The sequence below is a fragment of the Scyliorhinus canicula genome, chromosome 2, assembly GCF_902713615.1.
Source record: "Scyliorhinus canicula chromosome 2, sScyCan1.1, whole genome shotgun sequence".
NCBI classification, from domain to species: Eukaryota; Metazoa; Chordata; class Chondrichthyes; order Carcharhiniformes; family Scyliorhinidae; genus Scyliorhinus; species Scyliorhinus canicula.
In genome coordinates this window covers 197,593,297-197,606,351 of record NC_052147.1, presented here as the reverse complement: position 1 = coordinate 197,606,351, position 13,055 = coordinate 197,593,297, and the positions used below count along the sequence as shown (strand labels likewise).

At 46.1% G+C, this 13,055-nt stretch overlaps 1 protein-coding gene across 4 annotated transcripts in view; it reads right to left on the bottom strand.

The window, feature by feature from the left end:
- The window catches only part of LOC119961865 (dual 3',5'-cyclic-AMP and -GMP phosphodiesterase 11A-like), a 536,876-nt gene that overhangs the window by 205,281 nt on the left and 318,540 nt on the right, over positions 1–13,055 (bottom strand). For all 4 annotated transcript variants that reach the window (XM_038789314.1, XM_038789315.1, XM_038789316.1 and 1 more), the window contains 2 exons: positions 9,682–9,774; positions 313–363 (listed from right to left, as the gene is read on the bottom strand). In XM_038789314.1, the coding sequence (XP_038645242.1) occupies positions 313–363; positions 9,682–9,774 (144 nt within the window). The remainder of the gene's footprint in view (positions 1–312; positions 364–9,681; positions 9,775–13,055) is intronic.

Here is a 13,055-nt window from a genome sequence, read left to right as displayed (position 1 = left end):
ATGGTACAGTTAGTTCTTTTGTACCTGACTATGTGCAGTTTACACAACAGGAATCTAATAATCTTGAAATGGTCAGAAATACTTAGAACTGTTGTTTGCAAAGTCATCTATGTGCAGTATTATTCCTACAATTTTAGATTGAAAAAAAATTATTCTATTGCATTCACCACAGAATCATTCTTCCCTTGTTCTAACCGTCCCTGGGAGCCAAACATTTCATGAATTATTCTCTCACGATTGTATAATATTTAACCGAAAAAATTTAAGAAGCAAGAGAATGTAAGATATATTTTCAGTGTTTGTGCGACCTACCTTAAATTTGTCCACTTCAGTCTTTAAACATGTCGCATGATAAGAAAGGACCTGTAATAGAATTAAATAATATTAGACGGTGCATTTACATCAGTTCCAGGAAGCTGCTGGAATTGAGCAACTATTAACATGTATTGTCAGTGATGCAATAACAGAAAGAAAGCCCTAACCAGTTCTTTATGTCAAAGGTCTAGGGTGTCATTCAGCAGACTGAAGTTAAAATTCGCTAAACACCGCGTTTACTGGGGTGTTTCTCGGCAGCTGCAGCGCCGGTAAACATCCCGCTGTCCAACTGCACTTTACCGTTTTTTTCTGGCCTCAGTTGTTTCTCTGCCGAGTTTGCAATTAAGAGGCATTTCCTGCTGGCGAGCTTAAAGGCTGCTCACAGATTGGGGTGCCATTTTGTCCAACAACCTCAAGCTTTTCCTCCCCATTTTATTGACCCCCCTTACACCACACCACCCCCACCACCTTGGGGAGGCCCCTGGGAACACCACCTCCACTTGGCAAAGCCCCCTCCCCAGGCCAGACACCTGGCAGTGCCAATCTGCCACCTGGGCACCTTGGCAGTGTCACCCAGGCACCCTGGCAGTGCGAGACTGTCACTGCCAGGGTGCCAAGCTGGCAGTGCTAAAGTGCCCAGGGTGCCACCTTGCCCCATCCCTGCCCATCCCAGGTCTCTAATGGCCTGGGAGATCCCCCCCAGGTGCTGTTATGCCTGGTTCACCTTTGTGCGGACCAGTACTAAACGCCGCCCCGATGAGGTATCCCAGGTGTGGCCGGTGAGTTCTGGGCACCGGGTGAATCCAGCTTCTGGGTATTTAAATGAGCCATTCAGACCTGGATCTCGACCAGAGAGGGCGAGATCCAGACCATGCTGGGTGGAGCGGGCAGGTGACTTGTGATCAGCCTAGCACAGAGCCGGATTTGGGGCTTGTGCACGATTCACCTGTTGAACTCTGTTCTGTGCCAGTTGCAATGAGGTCATTGAATTGTGCCCATGGTTTATATTAGGGTGTTAATAATGAAGAGTGACCAAGATATGTTGAACAGGGTTTTGCTGGCGTTAGGAGCCTGGCATTGGCATCATTTCCATGGTCCCAACACTGCACCAGTTTAAGGGCAGGTTTAGCAGCCACGTGGTGGTTGCAACAAAATGTGTATTGTAAGGAATACAAGGGGTTAACAATAAGGTAATAATACTTCTCACCACTAGATACCGATACATAGCAGTGGTATAAATATGTGACTTCTAGGATTCTGGGAGAAGGTTGTACGGCATAAGAGAAATCAGGTGTATAGCATAGAGTTCTGTTGTAAGAGATATTGTATTGTTTTATTTAATAACTTAGTCCCTGTTGACTGGTTAGAATCTTTAATTTAGTAGTGTAACATAAATCAGCTTTGTTCAATAACTCAGCTTGATGTTCTTTGTTAACACTACATTCTGTGAGCATCCTGATAGGCCCAACAGAGAACATCACATGGCATCATAAGTGGTCACCAAGGTAGTTTAGTTAGTTTAGAGAGAGTAAGAGAAAAAAAAATCTCAACGGAAAAAAATCTCATCCAGACTCCGATGGCTAAGACTTCAAACCGAGAAGTCCAGTCAAAGCTCAATGGAAGATCTACAGACTCCGAAGCAGTTCAGCACTACAGGTTAAGTAGGTGTGAACTGGAGGCAATTCAAACAACAATTTGAATTCTACCTCTCAGCCTTAAACCTCGAAGCGGCCAGTGATAAGCGAAATATTGTGCTGTTACTGTTAATGGCTGGACCTCTGGCTATTGAATTGTATAACTCATTCCACTTTGAGAATGCAGTGAGAAAAATACATATAACTAAGTTATTGAAAAGTTTGATAGCCATTGTGGGCTGAAAAGAAATGAAAACCTGAGTGAAAGATTGCAAAGGCAACAAAAAGTAACGCTAAAAGATCGAGGTAAAATGTGCCATGCGAGCTTACTCGCTAAAAATAGATGTTCCGAAATATTCAGCCGGAAATGTGGCGCGAAAGTGCACAATGTGGTTGACGGCATTGAAACTGTGGCGCAGTTGAAAAATCAGCACGCTTCAGTCGGCAGCAGTGTTATGCTGCCGCACTTTGGAAAACGGGGCGCTCTGGAAGTTGACTGTTTTGCGCATGCGCATGATCATTCTGTGCTTGACGCAAACAGTGTCATTACATGTACGGGTTGTAACCACGCCCACCTAAGAAAAAAGTGGCCAGCCTTTGGAAAATAATGTGCAAAGTGTCACAAGCAGAATCATTTTGCTGCACAGTGCCGCACAGTTACGAAAACACCTCCATTTACTTAAAGAGGTTTAGTGAATGCAAAGAAAACTGTTCAGAATATTCAGAAAGATAATAATGCTGTACAAATGAGTAAAACTGACACAGTTCCAGACATGTTCAACCTGGAAGATACATTCTTTGTTGGAATAGTAAAAAAGATTGAAGATTCTTTAAATTCTTTTTCAACAAGACAAAATTTGAAACAAGTCTCCACAGTCCACAACTCAAATGACTGGACAATTCCATTAACGGTGAATGGAACTGACATTTTATTCAAATTAGACACAGGTGCTCATGCGAATCTCATCAAGAGATTGGACTTCGCCAAATTAAGTCAACAACCTACCATTCATGATACAGATTGTAAACTACGTGATGAAAGTGGCAACAAAATCAATCCAGGGGAACATGTAATCTAGCAGTGCAACACAAAGATACAAGGATGCATTTGAAGTTTGAGATCGTAGGTCCCAAAAGATCAACACTACTGGGCGTGCAGGCATGTGAGTCATTGCGATTAGTGAAAAGAATTCACAGTGCTGACCAGATTGCAGCCCATCACAAGATAAAATAGATGCTATCATTGGAGGATTTCCAAATGTATTTCACGGTATGGGTACACTTCCATTCCAGTATAAGATTCAGTTAAATGAGGATGCCAAACTTGTGATTCACCCACTGAGGAGGCTTCCAGCTCTATTATCAGAACACTTCAAACAGGAACTAAACTGAATGCAGCAGTTGGGAATCATCACAAAAGTGAGTGAGCCGACTTCTGGTGAGGGCTATGAAGGAATAAGCCGCACATTTGGTGATTCCCGTTCGAGTCGGACTTTTGGACTTTTCCCCTGATTTTCTACCGGACTTGAACTGTAAAACTGAAGACAGAGGCAATTGTGTGCTGAATTCCCACATCGGTGCACGGAGAGAAGGACTAGAAGTGCTCGTAAAGGCAGAAACAGAAAGATAGAGAGGGCTTGGGCTGAAGCTGAAGCGGGAGACAGCATGGCGGAGGACCAGACCTCTGGTTTGTTGACTCAGCGGTCAACAGAGTTATTCAGGAAGGCTTTGCTAAGCAGAAACGGGACTGCTTGGACCCGATAAAAGAGTTGATTGAGCGGCTGGAGCTTAGATTGGACGCCCAAGATCGGGCGATCCAGAAGGTGGAGAAGGCATTGGCTGAGCAGGAGGAATGTCAAACTGCGGTGGAGTTGGAGGTGGGGATGCTGAGAGACCAGCAGAAGAAGTTCCTGAAGAAGGTGGAGGACCTAGACAATAGGTCCCACCGGCAGAACTTGAGAATCGTTGGGCTCCCGGAGGGATCCGAAGGAGCGGACGCTGGGGCATACATCGCAGATATGTTTGAGAAGCAGCTGGGTGATGGGGCATTCTCCCGACCCTTGGAGGTGGATAGGGCTCACAGAGTACTCGCGAGGAAGCCGCAAACAGGAAACCCCCCCCCCTGGGGCAATGGTGGGATGACTCCACATGTACTTGGATAAGGAGCGCATTCTACAGTGGGCCAAGCAAACATGGAGCTGTAAGTGGGACAAAAGTATCCTGCGGGTCTACCAAGACCTGAGTGTGGAGGTGGCCAGGAGGAGAGCAGTTTTCAACCAGATTAAGCCGATCCTTTTTAAGAAAAAGGTGAAGTTTGGACTGTTGTATCCGGCCCGTCTCTGAGTCATGCACGAGGAACAGCACTTTTATTTTGAGTTGCCTGAGGACGCGCTGGACTTCGTGAAAAGGAAAAGACTGGTGGTGGATTGAGAACTTTTGAACTTTGCTGCAGCGTTCTTGCTTTTTTTTCTTTTTGTTTCTCTGTTCTTTAAAAAAAGTTTCTCGTTTTTCGTTTTGTGGAAGCTGTTTGTAATGCCTTCTGTATTGATTTAGGAGCAGTGGCAGAGCTGAGTGAGTTAAGGTTTTCATTTGCACTGTCGGGGGATGGAGGTGTGCTTGTTTAGATTTTGCTGTTTTTCTGTCGGGCAATTATGTGGAGATTGTTTGATGTTGGAGTATGTTTGTATGAGCGGGGGAGGGGGGGTGGAGAGTGTGGGGAGGGAACAATAGATTGGAGACTATCCGGCACCATAAATGGGGGCCACCAAGCTAGCTGGGTGGGCTAGCTCATGGAAGCGCAGTGGGGGGTGTGCATATGTTCGGTTTATTAAAGGGGTTGGGTTACAGAGTGTTACTAGGGGGAGGGGGGTAAATATTCTGCTGACGAGGGAGGGACTTGGGTTAAGGGACAGAGAGGAGGTTGGGGGCGGAGGCTGCCTGGGGGCGGGCCGGTGATGGCACGGAGCATGGGCTGGAGACGGGCCCAAAAAAGGGGATGGCTGATCAGCGAAGCGGGGGGGGGGGGGGTGCAATGAGCCCCCCAACTAGGCTGATCACCTGGAATGTTCAAGGGTTAAATGGGCCGGTCAAGCGGGCACGTGTGTTCGCGCATTTTAGGGAACTGAAGGCGGACGTGGTAATGTTGCAGGAGACGCACCTTAGAGTAACTGACCAGATTAGATTGAGGAAAGGCTGGGTCAGTCAGGTCTTTCACTCGGGACTAGATTCAAAGATTAGAGGGGTCGCGATCCTGATCAATAAGTGGGTGGTGTTTGAGGCGGATAGAATAGTTTTGGATGTGGGACGTTGGTACATTATGGTCAGTGGGAAACTGGAGGGGGTGCAGGTGGTATTAGTAAATGTGTATGCGCCAAATTGGGATGATGTGGAGTTTATAAAGAGGATGCTGGGGAAGATACCGGACCTGGACTCGCACAGGTTGGTCACGGGAGGAGACTTCAACACAGTTATTGACCTTGGCTTAGACCGGTTAACCTCGAAAACGGGCAGGGTGCCAGCAATGGCAAAGGAACTAAAAGGGTTCATGGAGCTGATGGGGGGGGGGGGTGGTGGATCCATGCAGATTTGGGCAGCCGAGGGTGGAGGAGTTCGTCTTCTACTCACACGTGCATAAAGTGTACTCCCAGATTGATTTCTTTATTTTGAGCAGGGCCTTGCTGGCAGAGGTGGTGGACTCGGCGATCACAATCTCAGACCGTGCTCCGCACTGGGTTGACCTGCAGGTTAGTAAAGACAGTAACCAGCGCCCGCAATGGAGGTTAGATGTGGGACTTTGAGTTGACGAAGGGGTGTGTGAGCGGCTGAGGTAATGTATTCAGAACTACCTGCAGGTCAACGACACGGGAGAAATTTCAGCAGCAGTGGTCTGGGAAGCACTGAAGGCGGTGGTCAGAGGGGAGCTGATTTCGATACGGGTCCATAGGGAGAAGGTGGACAGGGCAGAGACGGACCGACTGGTTAAGGAGATACTACAGATCAATAGGAGGTATGCGGAGACCCCACAGGCAGGGCTTTTAAGGGAACGGCAGAGGCTACAGGTGGGGTTCGACTTGTTAACCACAGGGAGGGCGGTGGAGCAGCTGAGAAAGGCGAGGGGGGGAAATCTATGAGTATGGAGGGAAGGCCAGCAGAATGCTTGCACAGGGGCTTAGAAAGAGAGAGGCAGCCACGGAGATAGGGAAAGTAAATGACAGAGATGGGAACCTGGTTGGAGATTCAGCAGGGGTGAATAAGGCGTTTAGGGATTTCTACAGTAGGCTGTACAGGTCGGAACCCCCTACGGGGCCGGAGGGGATGAGGCACTTCTTGGAGGGGCTGAACTTCCCAAAGGTGGACGGGGAGCTGGTAGAAGGGCTGGGGGCCCCGATCGGGTTGGAAGAGATAGTGGAGGGTCAGGAGGCCATGCAGGTGGGTAAAGCCCCGGGGCCGAACGGGTACCCAGTGGAGTTTCATAAAACGTTATCTGGGATATTGGGGCTGGTGTTGATGAGGATGTTCAATGAGGCAAGGGAAAGAGGGGTGCTGCTCCGACGATGTCACAGGCCACGATTTCACTGATTCTGAAGCGGGACAAGAACCCGGAGCTGTGTGGGTCCTACAGGCCGATATCCCTGTTGAATGTGGACGCCAAACTGCTGGCCAAAGTTTTGTCCTCCAGGATTGAGGATTGTGTTCCAGACGTTATTGGGGAGGACCAGACGGGGTTTGTTAAGGGAAGGCAGTTGGTGGCCAATGTAAGAAGGTTGTTAAACATGATCATGATGCCCCCGGAAGGTAGGGAGGTGGAGGTAGTGATCGCAATGGATGCAGAAAAGGCTTTTGATCGGGTAGAATGGGATTATCTGTGGGAGGTACTGGGATGGTTCGGATTTGGGTGGGGTTTTATTGACTGGGTCAGGTTGCTGTATCAGCCTCCTGTGGCAAGTGTACAGATGAACAGGACAACCTTGGACTATTTTAGACTGCACCGGGGGATGAGGCAGAGGTGCCCCCTCTCCCCACTGTTATTCGTGCTAGCTATAGAGCCATTGGCAATTACTCTGAGAGCCTTAAGGGGCTGAAAGGGGCTGGTCCGGCAGGGGGGGGGGGGACAATGGAGGAGACATGTGGGAGCAGAGGGAGCATAGGTCTGGTCCCCAATCTGTAATAATCACCGGTTTGCCCTGGTAAGTATGGATGGGAGGTTCCGGATATGGCGGAGAGCAGGGATTGAGAGGATGGGAGATATGTTTATAGAGGGGAGCTTTCTGAGTATGAGGGTGCTGGAAGAGAAGCTTGGGTTGGCGAGGGAAAACAAATTCAGGTATCTGCAGGTGCGGGACTTTCTACGTAAACAGGTGTCAACTTTCCCGCTCCTACCACTAAGGGGGATTCAGGACAGGGTAGTTCCCAGAGGGTGGGTAGGGGAAGGGAGCGTCTTGGACATTTACAAGGAACTTATGGGGTCAGAGGAGACGCAGACCGAGGAGCTGAAGTGCAGGTGGGAGAAGGAGCTGGGAGTAGAGATAGAGGATGGTCTATGGGCGGACGCGTTGAGTAGAGTCAACAAGTCCGCAACATGTGCCAGGCTCAACCTGATACAATTTAAGGTCGTTCACCGGGCTCACATGACAGTGGCCCGGATGAGCAAATACTTGGGGTGGAAGACAGATGTGTGCAAAATGTGCGGGAGCACCAGCGAACCATGTCCACATGTTTTGGACATGTCTGAAGCTTCGGGGATCTTGGCAGGGGTTTGCAGATGTCATGTCCACGGTGTTAAAAACAAGGGTGGCATTGAGTCCAGAGGTGGCGATTTTCGGGACGTCGGAAGACCCGGGAATCCAGGAGGAGAAAGAGGCAGACGTTCTGGCCTTTACTTCTCTGGTAGCCCGGAGACGGATACTATTAGCATGGAGGGACTCAAAGCCCCCGAAGTCGGAGACCTGGCTATCGGACATGGCTAGCTTTCTCTGTTTGGAGAAAATCAAGTTCGCCTTGAGAGGGTCACTGTTAAGGTTCGCCCGGAGGCGGCAAACTTTTGTTGTCTTCTTCGTGGAAAATTAATCGTCAGCAGAAGTGGGGTGGGGGTCAGTTTAGCTTGGAGTCGAGGATTAATAAAGGTGGGACCGGTAAGGGAGGGAGACAGCTTTTGCATTTTGCTTATAGATTCATGTACATTGTTTATTGTGTTGTTGTTATAATACCAAAAAATAACTCAAGAAAATGTTTATTTTTAAAAAAGTGATCGAGCCCACTGACTGGGTCAGTTCGATGATGTGTGTAAAGAAACCGAAATGGGATCTTCGAATATGTATAGATACAAAATATCTAAATGACAACATTAAAAGGGAACATTATCCCATTCCAAAGCGTGAAGAAATTAAAGAGGCAATTGGTGGTGATTTTATGTGACCCGTCCACTGCGGACGGGTCAGGTGACTTCCATGTTTTCACAACAAACATGTTCCAGAATGGGATAAAACATCTGGGGTGATATAAAATAAAAATAGACTTCTGAGGGCTGAGGTCCAATGAGGTCTGCAGTTAGGTGTTTGAATTTGCAGTGCAGATACAGTGAGCAGCATTCCTTTCAGTTTCAGGAATAGCATCGCACAGCAATAAATTGTGGCACTAACAATTATACTCAAAGACAAGAGACAAGTACAATAGAGGCTCTATTGTTGTGCGATGCTATTCCTCCATCAGCAACTGTAGACTAGGGTCTGAGTGACTCACACGCATATTTATACACAAGCTCCCTGTGGGCGGAGCTAGCCGGCAGGGGCTTACTGGAGGAACCTGTATTACAGGTATAGGCATACATCCCCCTACTGCAAGTACACATCACTACAGTGGTTATATCACCACAGGGTCTGATTGCATCCAAAAGCTCTGACCGCATCCGGGCCTGCCGATGGCACTCGCTCAACAAGCGCAAAATCCAGGACAAAGAGTTACTCATCTGCTCGCAAGTGAAACTGCAAATAAATTTGTGGACACATTTTGTTGACATTGATTGTGATTTTCTTGTTCGTTAGACAGTTTCAAAGTGGTTGCAGTTTCTATCGAGCACTCTGAACTCTAAATGGACCTCTACTACCTCAGTTATTTCTTCATTGTGGTCCTTCTGAGAATGCCACTCTGGCAAGAGGAGCAGGAGAAAGAAAAGTAGCCACAATAGAAGGATAGAACAAACATAGCCACAGCTTGAGAGAGACCAATTAGAAAGAGCCTTATTGGGAAAAATCTTTGCCCTATCAATGGTGTAGGACCCAGAGCAGAATATCTACATTTCTCTGAGTTGCAATGCATAAAGAGACCTCACCTCCCTATGGACACTGTCACAGTGTTGTATTGCTTCTCGCAACAAGACCAGTAACTATCTGTCACCACATCTTATTGCCTGTTTCAGTCAAGGTCACTGCGGCTGGAGGTTCTTTGCCTCTGGCTCCTTCTGGCTACCACACGTGTATCAGTAATATCACTGAGTCTGCAGTTCATTCTTGCATCGCCTTGTTTGTTGCAGCACATACATTAATCATTTTTCCATTGGATACCTGTAAGCAGCAGGATTGACCCCTGGAGTTTCCACATATTGCACAACTCCATTACCTTCATGAATGACAAGGGCTTCCTGATGTGATTGTAGTGTACCATGATTGTGACTATGTTATAGATGGAAACAAGACTCCTGATTTAGAACAATGTATGAAGCAATATAGATACTCACGTCAAGAGCCACGGATTGCTTTGCCCAGGACTTATTCACTTGATCATACATTATGGTGTTGTTGATACCAAGGCCACAGAAAATGACAAATGCCTGAAACAAGTTTCAACAGAATCAGAATTTAAGAATGTAAGTTCTACCTGTATAATATTTCTCCATTGTTAAGTACCTCACATTAATAATGACTTTAAATTTTAAAGTTATACTTTGACTTTTTCATTTCCATGTTTTAGATGATTTTTTTCTGCAAAAAGTGAACCACCCTTGTGTAAAATAGCATTCAATTCCATAATTGGAGATAAACCTAGAGCTTATCAACATGCATCATTTTCTAGCATTGCTCCATATATTGAACAATGTCTTTCCAATACATTTTACTTGTTTGTTTGCCAGCCACCTGACTTTCACTGGCCATTCCAATCTTGAAAATTGTAATGCAGATTTTGAAGACAGAAGTTATTTTCTGGGTCTTTAAAAGATTGATCTGGTGAAAAGAAAATTAGATCCGAGAAAGAACAGTAGAAGCCTTTGGTTATAAATATCGGCTGTTATGTTTAATGGTGAATATTTTTGCAATTCTGTGACTGCTAAATAGAATTGATGACAACAACATCACCCTTATGAATGAAGTGTGTCTTTATACAATGTTGCTCAATGACCATAATAAGTCTCATAATTTTTCAGGAATCTACAACTAAATCCACATAGAATGAAATGACATTATGCCTATCAATACTCTTAAGGGTTCTGCCATTTACTATATAGTTCCATCTGTACCAGACCTTCCAAAATGCATTACCTCACATTTTTCCGGATTAAACTCCACATGCCATATCTCTGCCCAAGTCTTCAACCACAAGGTTACTATTCAAACCAGTTACATTTTCCCTAAATCATTTATATATATTACAAACAGCAAGGGTCCCAGCATTGATCACTGAGGAATACCATCACAGCTCTTCATTCAGAAATGCACTCTTCCACTACTACTCTCTGTCTTCTCTGACCGAGCCAGTTCTATATCCACCTTGCCAGCTCACCCCTGATCCTGTGCAGCTTCACTTTCTGTACCAGTCTGCCATGAGGGACCTTGTCAAAGGCCTTACTGAAAACCACATCCACTGCCCTACTTTCATCAATCATCTTCTTCACTGCTTCGAAAAATTCAATCAAGTTCAAGAGACACGACCTCCTCTTCATGAAACCATGTTGCCTCTCGCTAATCCGTCCAATGATTTCCAAGTGGGAGTAAATCCTGTCTCGAAGAATCCTCTCGAATAATTTCCCTACCACTGATGTAAGGCTCACCGGCACGTAATTACCTGGATTATCCTTGCTGCCCTTCTGAAAGAAAGGAACAATATTGGCTATTCTCCAATCCAATTGGACCTCCCCTGTAGTCAGTCAGGATACAAAGATTTCTCTCAAGGCCCCAACAATTTCCTCCCTTGTCTCTCTCAGTATTCTGGGGTATATCCCATCAGGCCCTGGGGAATATATTTCAAGACCCTCAGTACCTCCTCCTTTTTGATTTCAACATGACTCAAAATATCTGCACACCCTTCCCCAGACTCATCATCCACTAGTCCTTCTCTTTGGTGAATATTGGCACAAAGTACTCATTTAATACCTCACCCATTTCCTCTGGCTCCACACAATCATCAGCCCCCAATCTACATTCTTCAGTTCCTGACTAATATTGTTGTAATTAGCCTTCCCCCAATTTAGCACCTTCACCTGAGGACTATACTTATCTTTATCCATCAGTACCTTAAAGCTCACTGAAGTGTGGTCACTGTTCCTGAACTGCTCCCCCAATGAAACGCCGACAACCTGGACGGGCTCATTCCCCCAATACCAGGTCCAGTGCAGCCCCTTCCCTAGTTGGACTATCTACATACTGTTTCAAGAAGCCCTCCTGGATGCTCCTTACCAACTCTGTCCCATGCATGCCCCTAGCACTAAGTGAGTCCGAGTCAATATCGGAGAAGTTAGAATCACCCACCACAACAACCTTGTTAGTTTTACACTTTGCCAAAATCTGTCTACATATCTGTTCCTCTATCTCCCGCTGGCTGTTGGGAGGCCTATAGTAAGCCCCCAATGTTGTGACTACACCCTTCCTTTTCCTGAGCTCTGTTATATTACTTTACGTAATATATATATTACTCTTTGAACCAGCCAAGTTGATGAAAGAGACAATAGTCTTCTTTTAAAGATGAATTAATTTAATGAGTAATATAAATAATATTCTGTGAGTCCTTTGTACTTAATATTCAACTAGTAAAAGAAATAAAGTACAGTAAAGATAACTAACTAACTAGACAATGTAATAATGAAATAACTTATAACTTCTCTCTCTCTAGATAATCTATGTCTTGTCTGTTCACTCTCCTGAAGCACACTCTTAGAAAGAGCGGGAACGTCTTTCTTGTACCATCTGATAGTGAGACATCTAGTGTTGAATTGACTGTACTACATTTACATACACTAATCATGTATATTCATATACAGAGATCACTACAAGCTCTACCCATATTGCCTCGCCGCAAGAGCCCTCTAGGTGTCCTCCCGCACTACAGCTGTGATTTCTCCCCTAACCAGTAGTGCAACTCCCCCACCCCTTTCACATCCCCCTCTATCCCGCCTGAAACATCTGTATCCTGAAACATGAAGCTGCCAATCCTATCCTTCCCTTAATCATGTCTCTGTAATGGCAACAACATCATAGTTCCAAGTACTAATCCAAGCCCTAAGTTTATCTGCCTTACCTGTTACACTTCTCGCATTGAAACAAATGCACTTCAGTCCACCAGACCCTCTTTGATCAGCAACTACCGGGGCAGCACGGTAGCACAAGTGGATAGCACGGTGGCTTCACAGCACCAGGGTCCCAGGTTTGATTCCCCGCTGGGTCACTGTCTATGGAGTTTGCACGTTCTCTGCGTGGGTTTCCTCCGGGTGCTCCGGTTTCCTCCCACAGTCCAAAGACGTGCAGGTTAGGTGGATTGGCCATGCGAAATTTCCCTTAGTGACCAAAAAGGTGAGGAGGGGCTATTGGGTTACAGGGATAGGGTGGATTTGAGGACTTAAGTGGGTTGGTGCAGACTCGATGGGCCGAATGGCCTCCTTCTACACTGTATGCTCTATGTTCTATGTTCACACCCTGCCTGCTCTTCCTCTGAGTCTTACTGGCCCTATTCTCTAATTCCCCTTCAGTTAATTGACCTTTGCTTTCCTTCCCACCTTACTCATGTGATCTCTGACGTCATTTTATATAAATAAAGGTTTTAGGCAGTAGCCGTTACATGGAACATGATGTCAGAAGTGTGCAGTTGAAATTGAGTGGAATTTGAGAGCAGTCAGAGGGACAA